This window comes from Platalea leucorodia (genome assembly GCF_965183815.1).
Source record: "Platalea leucorodia genome assembly, chromosome: 12".
Classification (NCBI taxonomy): Eukaryota; Metazoa; Chordata; class Aves; order Pelecaniformes; family Threskiornithidae; genus Platalea; species Platalea leucorodia.
The window spans coordinates 10,255,015-10,277,945 of NC_138834.1; the positions used below are offsets into that span (position 1 = coordinate 10,255,015).

General features: G+C 46.9%; 1 protein-coding gene across 3 annotated transcripts in view; it reads right to left on the bottom strand.

Annotated features, from left to right (window-relative positions):
- Positions 1-22,931, bottom strand: part of TTC28 (tetratricopeptide repeat domain 28) — a 185,019-nt gene that overhangs the window by 28,515 nt on the left and 133,573 nt on the right. For all 3 annotated transcript variants that reach the window (XM_082325233.1, XM_082325234.1, XM_082325235.1), the window contains 6 exons: positions 13,218-14,559; positions 12,313-12,836; positions 10,577-10,686; positions 10,130-10,259; positions 9,495-9,713; positions 7,299-7,464 (listed from right to left, as the gene is read on the bottom strand). In XM_082325233.1, coding sequence (XP_082181359.1) covers positions 7,299-7,464; positions 9,495-9,713; positions 10,130-10,259; positions 10,577-10,686; positions 12,313-12,836; positions 13,218-14,559 — 2,491 coding nt within the window. The remainder of the gene's footprint in view (positions 1-7,298; positions 7,465-9,494; positions 9,714-10,129; positions 10,260-10,576; positions 10,687-12,312; positions 12,837-13,217; positions 14,560-22,931) is intronic.

Genomic DNA, 22,931 nt, shown 5'->3' on the forward strand with positions numbered 1-22,931 from the left:
GCATATTATATGGCACATCACAAACCTTGGAATTTGTACACTTAAGCTAAACCTGCTATACCACCTGCTAGAGCCGCCTCACATCTCATTTCTGTTTCCTTTTGGGTTCCTGACAACTTGGAGCCTTTCCTCAAGGGCACATTTGCCAATAAAGAGTACATGAATTAAATTTACGTGCAACACGTACTTGTGCAAGTAACTAGAGCCGTCCCTACGTTGCTATATGGACCACGTGATATCTTGTAAGCATACTTCCAGGTCAATATAATTTAATAATCTGAAAGAATAAGTCCTGACAAAAGCCAATCACTTAATGAACACTGAAATGGGACTAGCCAAGAGGAAAAAAAGAAAAAAAAAAAGGAAAAAAAGAAGAAAGAAAAAGTTGTCAACCGCTGCCTCCTGAATGTTTTTCCTCCAGCTGCAGGCATGCTCAGTTTTGAGTCCTGGCACAGTTTTGAGTAACACTCACAAGGAGTATTTGGAGCTCCTTAAAGAGGCAAAAATCTTGAGTTCATGAACCTAAGAGAGCAGGCCACATGCTCTCCCTAAAGAGAAAGGAGTTTGTCCCAACACAAGTTCAAGCAGACTTTAAAGGCTCTCACACTTTATTTTTCTCCAAGTATGTGTTATTTGTCAGCTTAATTAGACCAGCTGAAAGGAACCATTTCTCGCAGAAAGCGAAGGCTGCACTGTGCAACTGAACACCACCGCAGCAAAATCCTGATGACACATCCCATGACAGCATCCCTTCCTCTCCAGGAGCAGAAAATGGAAAGATATGCCACTCTGGAGATGCAACAGTACCTATAAAGATGCTTACAGCATTATGGAAGGCAATGGCACTTAAATTTGAACACAAAAGCACACAACTACAGTGCACTTAAGCAAGCTCTGAACTGAGAAGTCAAACAGAAGTTTTCACATGTGTGCTATACATATTCAAATCCCTCTGTTCTTTGCTGGTACACAGAGAACAGGTTCCAGGGACTGCAGATGACAGCTTCTCCTGGGGCTCTGGTGTGCTGGAGCATGGTGGCAGTCAGCAATGCTGTAGGGAAGCACTTTATCCATGTGAGGAAAGAGTTGCAAAGCAGAACATGACGTTCACCCACATGGAACAGACAAGATTTGTTTGTTTAGTTCCCTGCATATAATTTTGAAGTGGGGGAAGAGCTTCTGCCTGTGATCATACCACACCAGCCCAATGATCTCAGAGACAAGCATTAAACCCAGAATCCTTAACCAAAAACATACCACTACCATCGCCATGAAGAGAGGAGGAAGCTGACACCACAGTAAATTAAAAACTCATCCCAGAACCTGAAGACTGAAGGACTCCCTTTGCCTCTCCTCCCCTGAAGGAGGAGGATCTGTGGTGACAAATGGTTAATGGAACTGAAAACAGTATCTGCTAATCTGTTACATGAGGCATAACTGCAGATTTCAGTTGTGTAGATGTATAGCTAGAGGGTAAGATTCAACCATCAACATGCGGAGATAGATGTAACCTTCTGAATCACACAACCCTGATGCTTTAAGAGAAGGGTAGGTGGGACCAACTCAGTCTGGTCCGCCCCCCCCCTTCCCATCAGTATTCAACACCTTGGAGGGAGCGACTCTGTTCTCCCAGAAAGAACAGAGAGCTCATGGTCCACATGCACATACAAGACAGAACTGGATGAAGCGTCAACATCCGGAACACATCTGCAAAAGTCAGGAAACACAAAGGCTGGAGGGGGTAACTTTTGACATTTCCTTTAACTGGAATCACACAACTCATTTTCAAGCAAGACTCGAAACATGTAACTTGGAAGGTGTGACTGAAGCAGAAGTCTCAGAACAGATTTTATGTAAGAACCTAAAAACCCTAGGGCCACAAAAATGATCCGAGGGATGGAACACCTCTCCTATGAGGAAAGGCTGAAAGAGCTGGAGTTGTTCAGCCTGGGGAAGGCTGAGGGGAGACCCTCCTGCAGCCTTTTAATACTTAACGGGAGCCTACAAGAAAGATGGGGATAGTCTTTTTAGCAAGGCCTGTTGTGACAGGACAAGGGGTAATGGTTTTAAATTAAAAAAGGGTAGATTTAGACCAGATACAAGGAAAAAGTTTTTCACGATGAGGGTGGTGAAACGCTGGAATGGGTTGCCCAGAGAGGTGGTAGATGCCCCATCCTTGGAAACATTCAAGGCCAGGCTGGATGGGGCTCTGAGCAACCTGATCTGGTTGGATCGATGTCCCTGCCCATTGCAGGGGGGTTGGACTAGATGACCTTTAAAGGTCCATTCCATCCCAAAGCATTCTATGAGCCTATGACCCTAGACACCACCACCACCAAAGACAGGCCACTTCTTAAACGTACCATTTATATGTTAGCAATAATTTCATCATCATCATCATCAAGCAGTGCTCACATGCTTGTAGCTTCTCAGGGCTTTAAGATGAAGAAAGCCACTCCCCCGTGTATGTCCATTCCCTTATGTTTCAAATACTCAGCCGACTGAAAGAACCTTTGCTCTTTCTCGGAGTACTTAATAAAAACCCTAGACTAACAAGCAGTTTGTTACTGCTCACAGTGAAATGAATAATCCAATCAGCTGTAAAAAATTGTTTCCCTTCAGAAAGCCACCTTTACAATCATAAAAGGCTGTGCACCTTTTCAGAAAGTACAAACCCAAAATGCATCCAAATGAGACACAATGGTAAACCCAATACACACAGATGTGGGGGTCACTGGAGACGAGTCGGCTGTCACTACTTCTGGTTTCCAACTGTCTCAACTTTATGAGCTAAGCACATACCCATCTCAGCAGCACATGTTGTTTACAGCACTCAGCGGACGCAATCCTGCCAAAGGCCTTGTGAGATTGGTGGGTAATTTCACAAAATGGCAAGCTCAGACTGAGTTCAGGACAAAGAGTGAGGCCTGATGTAAGTCCAACCTGATTGCTGACCATAGGCTCGCTGTGCCGGATCCACCCTTTTGGCTACCAATAGCAGCAACTCACCTGTTCATGCTCAAAATCTGTTATAGAGACTGCCAGTACTTCAGTAACACTTACAAGGTCTGTATTAGCCAGACTGCATCCCCAAATCCCTCGACTCACTGGATAACTAAAGCTCGTCCTCCCCCCGTGGCAATACTAAATGCTCAGTGACCCTCCAAAGGAACTTCCAGACTCCAATGTCATGCTCAGATAAACAGGATCAAACACCATTTCACCAGAAATTTTCAGAATAGTAGTGTAGATTTTATCAAATCGTTCTGTATCTTGTATCATCACTTACAGATAAGCAGTGGTGTGGTTAGAAAAATGTTTTTAGATAGCAGTAGAACAACCAGAAAGGAAAAGAAAATCGTTGCGCAGCTACCCCAGGGGAACAAAAACCCTCAGGAGAGAAATTAAACCTCAGACCCCATGCCTTCATCTATCTTCTAGCTGCAAAACCACATGGGTCACTCTGACATCGCTTCCCTCCTTGGAGACTAGGGCAGTGAAGCAGAAAAGTTTTCTTCTAGATACACGTTGTCCATCTCTTTCACCTCTGTCTTATTAACTTTCTTCTCTTGTCTGGGAGGCCAATGCATGGCTCACTTCAGTTTTTTCTGGTTTGGGGAAAGGTTTACTTTCCTCCTTCTTTGCAACCTGGCCAAGTCAAATATGGCCACAAATCTGCTTTTATTCTGCAGTCTGCACCTCTTAAGAAAATGCCATGGGTTACAGACTGTGAAGTTTTAGTGCTCTGAAGCAGTGTCTCAAAGATTTTGATCTGTCTTCAGTTTGTCATTGCAGAAGACTCTGGGACTGTTATAACTTGTTTAGCTCTTAAAAGATCAAGTTAATTTTAATGATAACAGGGGTGTCTAAATCCCAAGGGACTGCAGAAACTCGCAAGTAATTTATGTAGCACATGACTGGCCGTTTTTGAGGCAGATCTCCACTAAAAGATGGGAAAAAAGCACCTTGTGTTCTTTCGGAGACTGACACAACAGCTATCCTGTTAAAACAAAAAACCAAAAAATGCAACTGTCCCAAAACACAGCAAAAAATCCTGAGATGTCCTCTCAAGCTGGCAGCGTTCTGGAAAAGCTCTTTTCTGATAGTGCAGGTGACAAACTTGTCTATCAAAGTTGGATATAATGCCAGTAATAGTGCTCAGGCCTGAAGACATTATGCAAATATAGACAATTATTGGGAAATTAATTCCATTCATAAATTGCATATAAATGTTTATCTAGCTGCCAAGAATCTTCCAAGCTGCACACCGACATATAGATCCTTGATTTTTTTTAGTCTTTTATTTTAATGAGCTTTCTTGGCTAATGACTCTGAGCTGAAATCATGCTAGGCCCAGCCGGTGTCATTCTGCAGATTTTATTCTTGACAGTTTTAAGAGTGTCACAATTCCTTTATCTCAGATGTTCCTGGACAAGCAGGAATAATGGCTGCTTTTCAGCATTTTGTATGCTTGAATGGGAACATGTTATTTCTGTTCAAACTTCCTGCTATTTAAGCCCTTGCACAGCCCAGAAACGCCGGCCGTGTTTCCCAAGTGCAGCCCGCAGATAGCCAGCGGTCCCCTCACAACACATCTCACGACTCTTCCCTGAGGAACCACAGAAAAGGCGTATACACACACACACAGAGCCAGCTGCCGCTCCGCGTCGCAGCAGCACCAGTCCTACCCCCATACCCAAACCAGAGAGGCCCCAAAGCCTTCGCAGTCCTGCCAGAAAAGCGGGTTATCACAGAAGGAAAACGCTTCCAGCCCAACAGCAGAGCGGACAGCCCCATGTCAGAGGGCTGAAGCAGCCGGGGGAAAGCCAGAGAGGCAACGCCATTTCATTGCTGTGATTGTCCCAGCTCCCATCTCTCGCAGTGGCCTAAGGCAGGAGAGCTGCTCTCTCTCTCGGAGAAGCTGGACAAGAGCAGCAAGGCTTGGCCAGGCCTCAGAGGTTGCATGCGAAGCGCACAGCGCTGATTCCTGACTAGCAACCCAGTGCTCGTACTAAGCACTTTGGCAGGGGCTCTTTGAAAGAATTCTTCAAGCTGGCCCAAGCCCAGAACCAGGCTCCAGGAGCAGGAGGCTGGGCTGGGGAGTCCAGCACGTGCATTCCCCTGACTAGCAATGCCAGAGCACTGAGAAGCAAAGGTAAGCCTGGCCCTGTGCACCACCGATTTATCAGACAGGGACACTTTTTCCAATATCTTCACAAATCCAGTATTTTTTCGGGGGGGGGGGGGGGGGGGGACACGAACCTTAGGCAGAGCTTTCTCTTCAGTTCCCCAAAGAAAAGTAAAACCAGGAGAATGTGTCACCACCACTTCAGCCCATCCTGCCTTGCAAACCTTTCAGGACACATTCAGCATCCCAGCATAGACACACATTCTTTAATTTACTTATAAAGCAGTGAAAATAACAAAAGCAATCTACCAGGCCTGAGTCCAGCACCTCCGATGGCTTCCAGCTCCCTTCCATCATCCGATACTCCCATGAAGGAAAAAGCATGGAGGGACTCACCATCTGTGCTGAGCACACGTGTCCGCAGCCCTCTCAACCTTCAAAACCAGCAAGCTGACCGCAACCGATTTCGTTACTGGTACTGGGGACATAACACAACCAAGTGTCATGTTCTCCCTACATCAAGGGGAGAATTAATTTGTTTGTGAGAGACTGGAGCAAGCCCTGGGGAAAGCAACTAAGAAATCTGGCACCATTCTGCATAGCTGAAACACCTAATGAGAAACTTCAGGCCTGGGGTTATGTCCTTATTTCGATCTGATGGAAAATTCCCATCCTGTCAGATTGAGGTGTGAGCATCAAGGGCCAGAAGCCGAGGACACTGCTGATGAGCAGACTACAAAGCACAGCTTGGTTTTACTGCTGCCTTCTGCACAACAATGCTGTAACTCACGCCGCTGCAGTGTCAGCTACGCAGCTGCATTTGCTGCCTACCGTAGCTATTACAAAAGATGAACAAGGATTAATTATGAGAGCTGAACAGCTTCCCAGTTGCCCACAGAACCCTGAGCACAAATCGATGCGAGGATCAATGCCATCATTTCCTCTTTCTTGGCCAACATCATTACCTGGAACACCAGGTTCGGGTGTGCACTGCCCCTGCAGACTGCGGGTCGCACACAGAGAGCCATCTGCAGCACTAACACAGGCTGCTCACGGCTCGTGAGGGCTAGGGCGGCACCATTAGTGCTTTCACCATCAAAGCTGGGCAAGGAAAAGGACACTTGTCCACAGCCTTGGGGACTCAAGAGTGTTTCACTCACAAATCTTGGTGCTGCAGAAAAAAGCAAAACATTTAAAAAAAAAAGACTAAAACATGGTATAACCTAAAAGAGCCAATGCCTCCACTCACACCAGTTTGGGGGCTGGTTAACGAATCAGCCAACACATACATTTAGGTCTCCTTTGCACTAGTAGTAAACTGGACCTGCAAACTGCCAGTGTGTTACTAACCCACCCAACGTAAAGCAATTTATGACTACGTAGCAAGCTTCACTTAGAACAACAAGCTAAACTGGCGCCACATGCTTTACCCTGTACGCTTCATTCACAAAGAACATACGAGCACAGGGACAGCCCCAACTCAGCTTTTCAGACAGAAAAACTACTTGTAAATATCAGCATAGAAACTATATTGGTACTCACCCAATCAATAAATCAAATGAAATACCACGAGAGATCATGAGATTGAGTATAAATAAGTAAAAAACCACTGACTTGTGATAAATCGATAGGATAGAAAAAAAGAAGAAACACAGTTGTGGGACCTACCTGAGTAATGGATTGGAGTCAGGTTCCTCCCTCTTTGCTGATGAATTTCAGCAGATTCAGAAGATTAATTCACTGTAAATTATTTACTCAGCTAAAGGCACAAGGGAACATATTTGGAGAGGGGATGGAATTCCTATGGTATTTGCAGTTTTTCATAAGTAAACCTTTGGAAGGGAATTAATTACACTGGAAACTGTAAGTAGGATGGAATCTGCCCATATACAGTCAGACATGGCATCTGCCTCCTCACCCAGCCTATAGATTCCTTACCCAGCCTATGGGTTCAAACCTTATGTGCATGTGCATATAGAGTTACTTGGCAGAAAAGTAGCCATGGATACAAAAATAAAGCAATTTTTTTGTTGCTGCAATGAAAATTTGCCCCTACACTGACTCTCAATTATCAGACTTCTTGACCTATTAGCTCATCCCAGACTGTTATAAATTGCTTTCAGGTGGGAAAGCAGGAACCAGGATGTTAGACCTCCCCTCCCGAACTTACCGGGTATAGTAGGACTCCACACCCAGAGCCTCCCGCACGCTTGAGATGTACTGTTCCAGCGCAGAGTTTGTTATTGTTTGCAGGGTCACACTGTTGGCTTCATGGAATTCCCCAGCATTTTCTGTCAGGCTGTCACCCAGATAATACTCATGAAATTTCAGAATTCCTGCAAGGCACCAGAATCGCGAGGTTATTTCTGCAGGGCAGGAAGAGTGCTGCCAGCAACTGTCTAGGAAGGTGGCACAGCCACTAGCATTTGGCATTTCCAGTACGACTGGGGCAAAGCATTCTGTGCCATGTCTCCACAGGGCTTTTCCAGCCTTCTGTGTTACAGCCTTGCTTTTAAAATCTGGTTTAGTACTTTGCAGATGATGGCTCAAAGGTACGAAGGCAGAGCAGTGCTTTTATGAGATGCTCAGAATGCATTTGCTATTGCAGAAGTCTCATATAAATTATAAAACAGATCTTTCATACAAGCACCTACCAGAGTAATTGTCATTTCAATAGATGCACACGAAAAATACCTATTAATAGCCTCTGATCACATAAATTGAACACACAAGGCTCAAATGCCGAACAAAAGTGTTATTACTACAGCAGAACCTCGCATCACACAAAGATTTTTCATTTCACTCATATGCATGAAAATACATTATACACAAAGAAAGAAAAAGATGGATTAATGCATAGTAAAATATTAAAAGACAGCATTTCACAATGGGTAAACCAGATAAAGGACACTCACTGTTTTGTTAAGAATTCAACTATTACTGCAGATAAAACCTTCCTTCACTCAGACCGGCATATCCTTCCTGATATAATTAATTCTACAGCCTGTGATGAACAGTAAAAGACTGCTTTGGATGCCCTGTTTGCCTTGACAGCATAAATTATTAAACCAGTTAAGAAGAGTGGAGGAATAAAGAATAAAGCAACTCCTTCTGTAGCAACAGCAGCAAACATAGAATCGGCGAGGAAGCTGTAAGGCTACTGTCTCAGTGGGATAATGAGGATCCTGGGCTGCCACTGAAGCTCCTCTCTCTGTCAGCACTAATGAAACAAGAAGAGGTCACTGTGGCTGGGCTGGAGTCACTACTGAAGAGCTCCCCAGCAAAGCTGCTCAAGTGGAAGCGCCACAGTCCCTCTCCTTCCCAACACCTGACAGTGCCTTCAAGTACAGACCCGTGCTTGAAGAGTGCAACTGCTTTTCTACAAGACCCAGTTTAGGCAAGGAGGAGACTGGTCATGAAGCCTAGTGGCAAACCCTATGCTTCTGATCCATATAATTCTAGTAAGCTCAGCTTGATATTAATACTATAGAATTACTGGCGTTTTATTGTGCAAACTACAGGCCTGAAGAGCGAATTAGTGACTGAATGCACAGCAGGACAACACCATCTTACACCTATACATGCAACATTGCAAAACGCCCCCAAAAAGCCCATGTTCCAATCACTGTCCTTCCATCTGAAGTCAGGCATGTGTGAATGTTTGCTTCCCTTCCCAAAGTATTTTTGCTGCAATATAAATGGTGCTTTTTATCTCTTTAGCTTTGTCATGGTGAAGGGCTGCAATTATTAAATTATATCCAGAAAGAACTCATGAAAATTTACAGTCATCGCTTTATTAGATAATGAACAACAGCTGTCTGCAAAAAGCAATCCTCTTCAAATTAATCCTCCTTGCTCCTCTGTGATAAGTGTTTCCACATTCATATGAGGAGAATTCAGAGGATCAGGCAGTTCAATGGTATATCAGGAAGCGGGGACGCCCTTCTGTTTTCTGCAATCCACTTCAGTGAATAAATGTCAAAAGCTTTTGGAAGGATAAAGCACAGAAATATAATTAAAGTAGGGATTCTTATGCATAGAACATTCTCACAGAGCCAACATACTTGGAATCTCATTACTGGTCTGCCCCATGGGAAATAGATACAGACTGGAGGTTGAAAAATGGAAATATTAAACATGTGAAACATTTCCATCTCCAGGTGAACATCAAAGCCCTGAATAAGCACTTCTATGTCATTATTGCTGTGGCTATGGCAGTTTTCAGTCTATTGAGCTCTAAGGTACTAGATAGAAAGGATTCCCTTGTATGTTCACTCTGGCCCCAGATTCATTCCTAGCTACAAATGGCACAATTCTCCCTTTGTAAGGCTTGTTCACAGGCTGTCATCTCCAAAAAGGACCTCACCTGCCCCAGGAGCCAGCAGCCAGCTGTACAGATAACCTGCAGCCAGTGAGTAGTAGAGAACAAGTCCCCTCTGGCCATTCACTGTCTCCAGGACCTGGTCAATGGTCACTGGAGAATAGGGATCAGAGTCCTGCTGCCCAGTCTGGCGTTCCACGAGCAGGTCAGCAAACGCTCTCGTTCGTCCTCTCTCTGCTACTGCCAAAGCTTCATCATGGTGACCTGAAAAGACAAAGCCATCTCTCAGACCTGACACCCACGTAGTCTGCAGCGCAATGTGCAAGAACAGGGACAGCTGCTATCCCAACGCGAACTAAAACGTGGGGAAGCAAGGTCACAGCACTTTCTGGAAAGAGTAGTCTCTGTGCTGGAATACAGTCCCACAGATCATCTTGGCTGCAGGCAATAACATGATGTATGGGAAAATGAGCCATTTGCCAGAAAGGCAAATGAATAGAGGAAGCAAGAAAGAAGATCCTGAGTGCCTGAAACCCAAAGCCCTTGTTTCTGTCCTGGCAAAGAAACACGTCGGACAGATGAGCAGTGAAGGATGTATCATGAACTGCCTCCCCGCAACTTCAGCTGAACTCTTGGCATGAACTTGGAGTTCAGACTCAGCATATAATGGCATCTCTTACCAAGACTGACAAGTACTCGCTGCAGGGCCTGATAGGAGGATGTCTGCAGGTCGAAGAGTGACAGCTTGTAATCTGTGCTCAGCTGCACCTCATGTCGGATGGTTTCAAACAGTGCCGAGGCCCGGTAGAGCTGGGAGGGAAAAAAAATAGTCATGGTGACTTCCTTACAGACACAGCACAAAGCACTGGCTGGGAGAGCAGAAGGATCCAGGGCCAACACAGCCTCAGGCAGAGGAGGTCTGCCTCAGACAGCCGCTCAGGATGGCAGCATCCTTGGCAGACAGGAGGTGACTTCGGATGGAGCAGGAAGGCACATGGGCCTGTGTCGGCTCAATGCCTTACACACCCTCCCCAGGACGCACCAGACATTCCCTCCCCTGAGCACAGGAATGACCCAAAGGGCTCAGAGGACACAAGCCCACCAGCATGGGGCAGACCACGGTATACCTGGTGCTGAGACTCCTCCAGGTTCCCACTCGCCCACAGGGAGAGGCCAAGGCCGTGGCGGATTTTGGCTTCATCTTCTCTGCGTCCCAGCTGCTCTGCCAGCCTCAGTCCTGAAAAGGAGTCGGAGTGAGAGAGGGCCAAAGGGGAGAAGGGGCTTCAGCAGCCGGGTGGAGCACCACTTCTGCCTCAGCAGCCTGGCGGGCTGCCGGCTCAGGTGGGCCCCAGGCCCCCAGGGCTCCCGTGGCAGGCAGAGACAGCCATGGAGCTGCCGAGTGGTGGGACACCAAGCAGGGCAGAGCCAGCACTGGGCCACTGCTGCTGACACTCGAATCAGCACCAGCATGAGAGGTGCCTCAGCAAGACAGACATTGCAATGGACCAAGACCTAAGTGAGGTTCAGGTGCAGTACCCCTGAGACACACTCAGTAAGCACCTAGCGGGAAGTTCGACTTTTAAACCTTAAAAGCCACACGGACAAACAAAATCACACTGAGCTGCCAAACACTGCCAGAAAAGACACCTCTTGCCACATTACCGGCTCATTTCCCACCAGCTCTCCCCAGCCTTTCCGCAGGCTCCACATGGTTTATGTACTGAGGCAGAGCAGAGGGCAGGGTCCTCACGTGAACAACCTGGAGCTTGTTTCACTTCCAGCAGCACTTTCTGTGTCGTCCCCCCTTCCACCATGCTCCAAATCTCTCGCCTCCGCAGGCACTGCTGACAACAGGGACTCCCCCTCTTAGGCACCTCAGGTTTCCCACAGGCTGGGGAGCGGGGGCCCTGGCCACGACCATGCAGCTCAGCAGCAGCTAGCATTTGCAGGCTTTTCAGGAATTCTGCGGCACACCAGGAGAAGGAGCTGTATTTCATTTCTCCCCCTCCAGCTTAATTGAATTCCCTCAGCATGCTGGAATCCTGCCAAGGTCAGTTTCAGGAAAACCAGACTAACTGATGTAATTAATCCTTCAGCTTCATACACTCCAGCTACGCTGCTCACCTCCTCCATCAAAGAGCCACCACCTTGAATAGATGCTGCTTGCACGCTGGAATCCCTTGCAGCAGCACAACTCAGAAGCCAGTGCTGGCCCTGGCACTCAGCAGCAGTGGATGGCTTCTGGACACTGAGGGCTGAATCTCTCTCACCTCCCTATCAAACATAACTTGCTTTCACTCACAGCTTAGATGACACTCAACCCCCTGGTCTCAATCTCACTTGAACGCAGAAGGAAAAGTGAGGTGGCCATCAGCAAGGCACACATCAGTTTGAGACCTGCTCTCAGGATCAGAGAGATCCATCACAACCTGATGTGGTTTTCCCAGAGCCAGTTCCTGGTATACAATGCTATTTCTAGAGAACGTTTATACCTTCTAGGCTCAGGCACAAATGACCTTTATAAAGAAACTCTGACAGGTACAGTCTGTATTCAAGCTCAGAGCTAGCTGAGACTCCCCAGGAAGGCACAGACCGTGCTTTGCAATGCTTTGTCTGCAAGATGCCAGGAAGGCTCCGACTGACATGGCATGCTGACCATAACAGCCCACTTGGACAGCGACTCACACAGATGCTCAACAGTAGCTATGGATGTCTGCAAGAGCTTTTGCATCAAAAGCCACCGTCAAACACATCCTCTCAGGGCCACACTCAGAGTACATCACTTCTCTTCATGTCTTCAGGCCTCCCTCCTATCCCCCCGCACCTACCACTACATGCTGTGTTGCAGAATTCAGCCTCTTACCTTCCTGCAGGTACATCACAGCCTGAGAGTAGTTCTGCAAGGCGTGATGAGTCCTCCCCAGACTGCTGTAAGACACAGTTTTGGCTACAAGGTCGTTCATTTGTGCTGCAATGCTGAGGTGCTGCTCCTGATAAACTACCGCCCTCTCGTAGGTGCCCAAGGACTCGTAGGTCAGGCCCAGGTTCCCATAGGCCCGGCCTTGGCAAGTGGGGTTGTTGGTCTCCTCTGCAATCTGCAGGTCTAGCTGGTGATACTGCAGGGCTGTGTCATACTCTCCCATCTGCTGGTAGACCCCACCAAGGCCGCAGGCAGCATCGCTCTCCAGAGCTCGGTCCTTCATCTCTCGAGCAATGTTCAGCTGGCGCTCCAGGCAAGAAATGGCTTGTTCATAGTTCCCCAGCTGGCTGTGCAGGCTCCCCAGCTCCCCGTAGGCCTGGGCTTTGTTAAATGCCTCCCCCAGCTCATGTGCCACCACAAGCCTCTTCTCAAAGCACACCAGAGCCTGCTGCAAACTTCCCATAGCCCTAAGGGAAGAAAACAGCAGCATTTGTTTTGCCAGTATTTTCTTGAAAGAAGATGTTTTTTCATTTCCTCTAGAGGCTAGCTCAAACCTTTCAGGCAGAGACAAACGCTCCCCCCAGGAGACATCCCCAGCACCTTTGAATCAACCTCCTTCTTCTGCCACCCTATAAACTTTTCCTGTCAGGGCAGAGCAACATCAGCTTCATTATTTGAGCGGGCAGCACAGTCCTCAGCACCCAGAGGGCTCTGTTACTTGCTCCTATGCCACATCCCTGTGCACATGAACAATGGTCACACAAACACACCCCATCAGTAACACAACGCATCCATTTATACTTGTACTTCACTGTCTGTCATTAGAATACATATGCAGTGCTCCTTACCTGTGCCCATTGCCCAAGCCCCGGTAGGCCTTTGCCTGATCTTGCATGCGGTTCAAGCTCTGAGCCACAGACAGGTACTGTTCATAATACTTTATAGCTTCCTCAAAATCTCCCAGAGCCTCATAACAATCTCCCAGGTTCCCATATGCTCGTCCCCGATCTAATACAGATTCATTTCCACTGAGCTGCTGCAGCATGGCCAGCTGCTGTTCAAAGTAGCCAATAGCTTCCTCCATGACATTCATGTTCATCTTGGTAATGCCCATGTTACCATAGACTTGGGCTTCTATGCTGGGGTCCTTCAACTTCTGCCCAAGCTCCAGCTGTTCTTCGTAACACTTGAAGGCCATGGTGTACTTTCCAAGTGACATATACACTGCAGCAAGGTGACCATGTGCTCTGCATTCACCTGGCATATCTCCCAGCTCCTGGTACACCTCCAGCTCCTGCGTGTGGTAACCTAAAGCCTTGTCACACTTCTGTATCATTCTGTATGCAGAGCCCAGGGCTGCATAGGCACTGGCTTCCAGTCTCCTGTCTTTAACATGATGGGCTAAGCTCAATTGCTGCTCATAAAATTTTATTGCACCATTTACGTCTTTTTTACAGACAAAAATATCCCCTAAGTTCCCCAGAGCTCGGAATCTGGCCTGGGAATTGTTCAGAGACTGGGCCAGAGACAACAGGTACTTTTGACACTCCTCTGCTTTGCTGAAGTCCATCAAGGCTTTGAAGGCCAGGCCCAGGTTGCAATAGGCTTTGGCTTGGCTCAGCTTGTCATGAAGATCCTTTGCTAAGGCAAGATCCTGCTCGTAGTACTTAACAGCTTCCTCGTAGTTCCCAAGGCAGTAATGGGCATAGCCAAGGTTATGGCAAACTTTCCCCTCCCCTTCCATGTCCTGCAACTCTGGGGACAAGCGCAGGTACTGCTCGTAGTAAGGGGCTGCCTGCACGTACTCTCCTCGTGAGCAGTGAAAGTTGCCCAAATTGCTGAGGGCCCGTGCTTCACTCTGGATGTCTCGCAGCTCCCGGGCAATGTTGAGATGATTTTGGTAGTGCTGCAGAGCACGGTCATGGGCACCCAGCGCTTGATAGGCAACTGCTAGGTTTCCGTGTGTAGATGCCTGAGAGGCACGGTCATTTACTTCCATAGAAATCTGCAGCTCCTGCCGATGGTACTTGACAGCCTGATCATACATGCCAAGAGCGTTATAAGCGTTGCCCATGTTGCCGTAGGCCCGGCCCTGGGCTGCGTAATCACTTAGTTCCTGAGCTATGGACAGATGTGTCTTATGCAGCCGCAGTGCAGTGTCATAGTCACCTTTCATCTGGTGAATGATTCCTGAAAAAGAACAGAAACGGGCTCAACAAAAACATTCCTCCATGCTAACCCTTCTGCAACACCTTGCCATGCCAGGACTCTCCTGCAACCCGGCCCTCAGCAGTTCATGGCCTGGCCCTTTCCCCAGGCTCTCTACACCAGGCAACCCCATCACTTCCCCACTACCCGTGATGCGTCCCTGGCACAGCTGATGTGGCACAGCCTTTGGCACAGTGGACTGCTTCCTCGCTCCTAACAGGCAAATCAGGGAGAAGGTTTTGTATTACACGTGAAGCACACATTCACTACAACAACTGGACAGTCTGGCCTTACGAAATGCCCATTTTCTTTTGTAATTAGGCTACTTTTTTTTTTCCCCATCAGTGATGCCTGGTGACTCCAGAGCTCATACTCAACACACTGAGCGAGAAAGCATTTGCATTTGCTTTTCAATTTTAGTCAAATGATCTTGTACTTGTTATGAGACATGGGAACAGAGGCTCTGAATTTGCTAGTGTTACAACTTATGCTTCAATTAAACTCTGTGCTAATAACACATGTGGCTCCTTTACAAACACTCGTGAACAGGCCTGGAGATTCAGGAGCCACTGAAGGAGGCCCCGCAAACACAGTTACCTGATGATGCAGATTCGTCACAGTTACTTGATACCTGAAGACAACTTCACGTCTTTCCCTGCCCCTAAAAGAAAACAGCTTCCAGCTTCCATCTCCGTACCACATCCAACATGTTGAGGGAAAAGAGATGTGGAGGGTCAGGAGGCAGCTGCCTTCCCCAGTCACCGGAAAGCGCGGCATGCTGTGATCGGGCCCCGTGCATCAGCCTCCTCTTGGTTTGTACTTTCAAAGAGAAATTTGAGGACAGAGGCTTTCCAAGAGAACCTGGAACACAAGGGCTGAAATTTGCTTTCCCAAGGCAATTTGGACCTCACAGATTCATTTTTAAAACTCACGTAGGATTGAAAATCCAAGTTCCATTATGTCAGCATGAAGCATTCTGGCTGGATTACCTGTATTTCTACCAAAGCAAGTAATTAAAAAATTCTGCTCACTTTCCTACTAACACGAGGGTTCCGGAGAAGGCAATTTAGAAAACATGGGCAGAACAAAACAGGATCAAAACAGCAAATGCTCAGTTGCTGATGACAGTTCATTTCTCTCTCCCAACACTGCAATCGTGATCAAAGCTAGAGCTCGTGGCAGGAGGGACTGGCTCCCTGGTGTCAGCTCCTGGCCAAATCCTTCCTCAGCTCCAACGAGTCTGTGGCTCTAACTGATCAGCATGAGCTATTGCATCTCTCGTTGATACATTCCCTCCGGTATGATGAGGGAAGGTGGTGGCAGGAAGGACAGGATGAACTAGCTAAGTGACCCCATGTGAGTATTTTGGCCCTCCATCTCCTATCTGGAGACACGGCCAGTGCTGGGGCTCGGTGGACAGCTGCACTGCTGCACACAGCGGAGAGCTCACAGGAAAGACCACCAATTTTTGCAGAAAAAAACACAATGTAATTACAAAGGGTGGAATTGGATTGGATACAAAGCTAAGTAACTTTGAAACTGTAAAAAACAGTCACTGTGAAAGTGTCCCATTGCTTCAGAAACCAAAAAAGATGGAATTAGCTAAATGTCTCCCCTAGAAAGAGCAAGAGGTATCTGAGCTGGAAGCTGACAGAACCAGCACTGCCCCAAGGAGCCCGTGCTCCCAGCCCTGTCTCCCAAATGCTGTGTCCCTCCCAGCCAGCACCTCGGGTGCCTCGGCTCCCGCACAGGCAGCCAGGCCCTGCCCAGCGAGATGTAACGCAGCAGGCCCTGCCTGTCAGAAAGCTAAACACACAGCTCATTGAAAAGCACCTCCGAAAACCCAGGGTTTTCCAGAATAAGGGGACAAGTAAGCTTTTCGTAATCTCTTACTGCTAAACAGACAGACTCTTCAAGGAGACAAGACATGCCATCGCTCTCCACCAGCACCACTCTCCACCTCCTCCGAGGAATCAGGTGTGGGAAAGCACTCAGCTTGAAATGACCATAAAAGGGAGAGAGAGGACAGAAAACAGGTTAAAAGCAAATTTGAGTTCAGCTGCCTGCCTAGACAACTTGTTCTTTAATGAGACTCCTCTTAATTAAGAATAAGAAAGCAGAAAAGAGGACAAACCTTATAAAAATTTTTAGTGGTGACTTTGGCACAAAGGAAGCGAGTGCTACTCGAGACGTAATGATGAAACCCAGTTAAGAAGAACTGCTGACACAGAGAAGGATGGGATTACTATGGAGGAAGGATTGGACAACCTTGTGTACCAGAGCAACAAGAACGGGGTGATGAAAATCAGCAGTAAACTACACAAAGACACACACTTCAAGACTACAAGGGCAGGAAGTCATCATGTGGAAACATGAGAAGAAGAGGAGCTATCCAGTGAATTGATGTATTTCCAGTAAAGAAAGACAAATGCAATTCCTGTTGGACGCAGAACAGTTAAGCAATTTACAGACCAATGCTGGTGTAACCACAGAGGGGCATCAACCCTAGAAATTATTTTCACCGTCAGAATGCCAAGGCTTCAGAACAGCCCTACAGTAGGATAGTGAACAAACAAAACATCACTTTTAAAATGGCACGTGGTTAGTTTATGAATCATGGTATTAGCATTACAGGGCATGTGCAGTAACAGGAGACTGGATTCAATGCCTCGGGAGGCATCTTCCACTTCTCTTAGTTTAACCGTAGATTCCTCTGGTAACTCTGAGCTTCTACAGCTTTTCTGGGAGAGTATCTGAGGTCAGCAACAACCATTCATAGGCCAAGGAATTACACCTGGAACATGGACATCCCTTATCGCTGGAGCACACACCGCCTCAAAAACACATGGCTTCCACGAGTTGCAGCTTGCACTGCTATCATGCTGCACAGCACACAGACCATTTGCTCTTAGGCCACCCTCCCAAAAATGCTTACACCACCAAGTCATTACAGCACCAATAATAACGCAGGCAGAAGTGGCTGCTGCAGGATGTGAATGAACTCATCAGCAAGACTCTCTATAAAAGCACATTCATAGATAATTCCCTTATGCTTCATTAATCCCAAGTGTGTCATGCTGAGAAATAAAACATAGCCTTACTTCTCAAGGAACAGAGGAGGAAAAATGTCACCAAGACACTGCCAGGAGCTACTAGCCACAGCTTGCTGAAGTTTGCAGATGCCAACAGGCTGCAATACAGAGTAACAGGACAGGCAGAAGGAGGACTGGCTGGAAGGTCAGACACCTGGAAGAACTCAGAATAGCAGGCAGATCTTTCCCACTGCACGGCTGGAAACACCTACCCAGCCACCTAGATCTTACAGACACTACAGGGACACAGTCTGCCAGAGACGCACAGGCTCCACAGACTGGCTGCTACTATCTACTGAGCCTTGCTGCCCTAGCGCCTGGAAACAAGAGCAATCACCTAGTTCACTCCCCTGCTGTGTTGTTGCTACTCATCATCCTTTCTGTACAAGCTGCCATCCCTGTCTTAATTTCCAAGTATCCTGCTCTGTCTCCCTCCCATCAAATGGCACCTGTGTTTTCCCATCCTCAGTCTATCCTCAGCTATACACTTAAAGAAAATTCTTGTCAAAGCCACAGACAACCTTGGTCCTGGACTGCAGACATGCAGCTTGCTCTGAGGGGATGCTGACTCTACACCTTGCTACTAGTTTCAAGTATGTTTTATCTGCGAGCCATGTCAAGCGTGAGCTGTTTCACACTCCTTCCCATGTCCTGCACGATGCAAGCTCCTTAGCTGCAATCTTTGGCAACAGAACAACTGCAACAAACAGATCAGGTGCCTCTTAGGAAAGAGAGAGGCTCATATTGGGCTGCAAGGGATTCTGCTCATCCGGAACATGCAATAATTACTTTATTTAATATCCATCTCCCCAAATCTAGATCAGTTTCCAAGTTGATATCTTAGAAACCAAGATGGCACCCAAGCAGGTCTGGCCTGTGATTTGGTGTTTCTGTTATCCACATGGCACTGAGATGGGAAAATTTAGGCTGAGAAAAACATCTGTAAAGCTGCCTGCCTCCTAGAGGTGTTGGAGCAGCACGGAATGCAAGTTCCTGCTTTTAGCGCTTAGTACATTAAAAAAATATATTAAGAGAGAATGTCAGGAGCTTGGTGTGAAATCCATACTTTAGCTTACAATTTCTCTTGTGCCCAAAAAATCCTTCTAAGTAGCTCTTGTACTAGTGTATCTATTAGCCATTACAGACCTCAGGCCAGACCACTGCTGTGTGCAGAGTACAAGATGATTGATCAGGCTGAGGTCCCTCTGGGACCCACGGATCACCAGCCTTAGGATGTGAATCCTGCTCCTGTCACAAAGCTCCTCTCCTTATTTTTCCACCTCAGCCCTCTTACCCTCCTTGGATCAACATCTTTGGCAGCACTGGAGATTATTTTGGCAAATACTCAGCTGATTTGACAGAGAAGGAAAAATCTTTGGTATCCTAAGGTCATTTAGGAGGCCCTAGTGAGCAGACAGGACGCCACATCTCAGCCCCACACCTTAAGAACCCTGAAGAGACTCCACTTCACTGTGAGGAATAAGAACAGCCAGTGCACAGTGGTCACCGTTAAAATGCCATTGACAACTCAGGAGCTGTGTCCACAGGAGCGGTGGATGAAAGACAAGGATGCTAGTGAGAAGGCCTATGCTCACTGTAATTACCTCTCTCCCTCAACATGGAGGAACTCACAATGGAGGAGGAGTGTTGGAGCTGCTGACCCAACCTAGATGCTCTCCCACTGCCACTTCATACTATACTTAAGGACAGATAAGAAAACGAGTACCTGGGGCTGGAGATAATAGGAATTCCTGCCCCAGGACACCAACCTCTCCTGTCCCGCGTGAAGGAGAAGGAAAGTGGGAGTGGAAGATGGCAAGTCAGACACAGAGCATGGCTTTGAAAGGCAAATGGCAGCCAGAGAAGTAAAATTTGTACTAGAGGTTAGAGCAACAGGTTACTGAAACAGCCAGTGCTGCCACTCTCTGGGAGACTATGGATGGAGTTCCACCATGGATACTAGGTCCACCAAGAAGGCTGCTCTCTGTCACAAGCCCTGCTCAAGCAAACTCCCAGAATTTCATCTACAAAAATTAAGGTTGCTCTTGGGAAAAGAGGAACCTGGTAAGAGACCCCACACAGCACCTCCTGGTATGTTGCCATCATTTGCCAGGGGTAATTACAAAGGACGGCCCAGGAAGGAAAGGTTCTGACTCAGACTCCAAAATCATCACCTACCAAATATATTCTCTCTTTGTGCATTCCTCAACAGACAAAAATGAGGTTCGTAGATGGATGGGAGATGAAGCCTTCACAGTTCTAAATGTTTTAGTCAGCCTCTTTACTGCCAAGAAAGGAGAAAAACAGTGAGCAAATGTTTACCAGGAGATATCCAGGACAAACCCAAGTAGCATAACAGAGAATAAAGCTGTACTCTCCTCACCCATGGAGCCTGCTATCACATTAGTTTGCTTGAGCTGTCACCCATCTGTTGTGGCCACTTAAGGAAGAAGGATCCAGAAACACACTGTGACTTCAGAACATCAGCATTCTGACTCATTCTTTCAGCTATGATCAGTACTTCAAAGCAAAAGATAGCCGCCTGGTCAGGCAGCTAGACTATGTTCTGGAATGGCACATGAAGGATACAGCAGAACAGACCCAAGACAAGAACCCAGCAGGCAATGAGGGAGTCAGAGATAGCCTTTACTGCCTTACTGTGTAAAGCACCAAAAATGGCACAAATTACATTAATTCAGAAGCTTTCTTTCCTTAATGATGCATACAGTTAGAACCGGGTAGAAACCTGTATAAGACATCAGCAGAATAATCATAAAAGTTACATTCTGCTTACACACATCACTGATTTTTCCAATTCGGGCAACAAATTGGTAAAGTGAGAGAGAAAGTGCCAGACTAACTTTGGAATAGTCTTTGCAGCTCCCATGCTGGAGCCCGGCAGGCGGTTACAGCAGAAGTCAAAGGGGCCTCCAGTCTCCCACTAGCATTAGCCAGTGCAGAACAAACCTCTGCATCGTGACGGGGTCACAGCTGCACCACAGCCTCCAGCTTAGACCAAGGTAACATCGCTCTTGACTGAAACTGCTCTTTCAGAATGAAATACGAACATGCTGAAAGTTGAAACAGAGCAGAAGTGGTTCTGAAGCTCACCCATGTGGTGGGAGAACCACGTCCCAGCCCCCTCCTCGGTGTGGACAGGAGAGCCTAACAGCATCCACCGCCTGATGCACGCTCTGCTGCAATGCAGCTGGCTGGATGATCGTGCCTGTGAGCAGTCAGGGATGAGGGAAAGGGGTCTTGGGCGAGTTAGCCAGGCCTTCAGCAACTGGGGAAGAGACGGCAAAACGTAACCACCATTTTTTGACGCTAATTGCAAAAACGCTTCAAGAGAAAATATCTGGCACCTCTGGACAACACACCAAGCACATGAAGATAGGCACAGAAGTTCTCTTGTAACTGCAAAGAGACGCTAAGCACCAAGGGAGAGACTTTATACTGTGTTTTGTTAATAATCTGAAGTGTCCTCTCTCTATCGCAATGGGAACCCTTAAAAGCTGCAGAGGCTGAAAAGCCAGCTCTCTACATGGAGCCTTGGCATTTGGAAACACCATCTGCTTTACAAAGGTTGACAATCTGAGACTTCTGGTTAAACTCCACATCTCCTTGTTGTGAAGGGCTTGATAACTTGTGACTTGCCCTCAGTCCATTACCTTCTGCTTACCGAGTCACAGAGCGCATTACATCTCCCCGCAGAGCACTACAGCAGCTGGGCTATGTTATATTCTGTGTCTGTCTTGCTCAGCATTAGATAGTACACTTAAGAGAGCTTTCCATCTAAATCAGTGAAATGCAAACAGAACATTTCTGTTGCTTCAGCAAAGAGGCCAACTCTAACATTCTGGCTTGGAAACACACATTTAGATACTTTTTTTTGCCTGTCAGCATGGTTATTTTGATGAGGTTTTGTTTTGCATGTGGATTAGATGAAAGAGACAATTAAGACTTGACTTTTTAATTGGTACTGGATGCGTTTTAAACAACAGTCATACACTTCCTCAACAAGAACTGCATGTTCTCTTTCTCCAGTATAACTTAACTCTGACAGAGAAGACATAAAAATATAGCCAAATAACAGCTGAAACGTGAGATCCTGCACTCAGAAGCTAGGAAAACTATTCTAATACAAAGTGTAGAGTGACTGAGTCAGCATACCAACTGAAAGTTATATTTAGGCTTAAATCCAACACAAGAAAAACATTCTCTGCTGCACCAAAACTCTTTCCTTTTTTTTTTTTTTTAAACAAAATTTCTGGAATTACATGCTGAAAGCATCATTAAATCCAATGCTGTAAGATTAATAATGATCTTAAGATGAATTTTCTAGTCCCAACTTGACTGATTTTGAGCCAGCAAAATGGTGAGAGAATTTAAACCACAAGTGAGTACTGTGAAAGGTTGAGGAACAAGAGCGAGTTGCTTCCTTTTGCAGCAGCGCTTGTTTCATTCTGGGATGAGGTAACGCAACTACAGTGAGCATCAGCACTTGCAGTGAATTGCTAAGTCCATCTTGTCTCAGCATTTCTGTACCAGTTTGTTGGGGTTTTTTTATGATGCTGAGCAGCACAGAGACAGCCTACATTGAACACATAGGCAGTTAGAAGAAATGCTACAGAACTTTAATTAAGCTCTTTCATCTAGCAAAAGAGCTGTGGTCTGCCCAATGGCAAAGGGCTCACAAAAACAAGAGGAGACAATACGGAAAACCCAAGATGGCTCATCACCACACCGATGTAGGGGGAAAAAACCAAAACCAAGTGACAGCTTCCATTTCTGCAGGCTGCATTTCCTGAATTTGCTCAGAAAGAATTGGGGCAATTCTCCAGAAAGAAGCAAGTGCTTCAGAGGGGAGGTGAATGAAAGTGGTTTTGATCTCTGGAGGCTTGCCAGTGCTGCTCAGAGCACATCCACCCCCATTTTGTAGGTGCTCATGGCTGAACACAGCTTTGCCATCTCCCAGTAACTACGGCAGCAGAACAGCCTGCACACCCTCTGGTCAGCTTCCACTGGAAGCAAAACACATTAAGTTAAGCTTCACAGCAAGAGGAACTTTCCCTCAGTCCTGACCATGAGCTGGGAAGCCAGCGTGTTCCCCAAGCATAGCCAAGGACAACGACTCCATCTCCCCCACCAAGGACCTGAAGTTTACATCTCCCCGTGCTCCCTGCTGGACAATCCAAGGTCCCGTCCCTGTACGGACCAGTGGATCTCTCACGTCTCTGCATCTCCCCAAGACCAGCCACA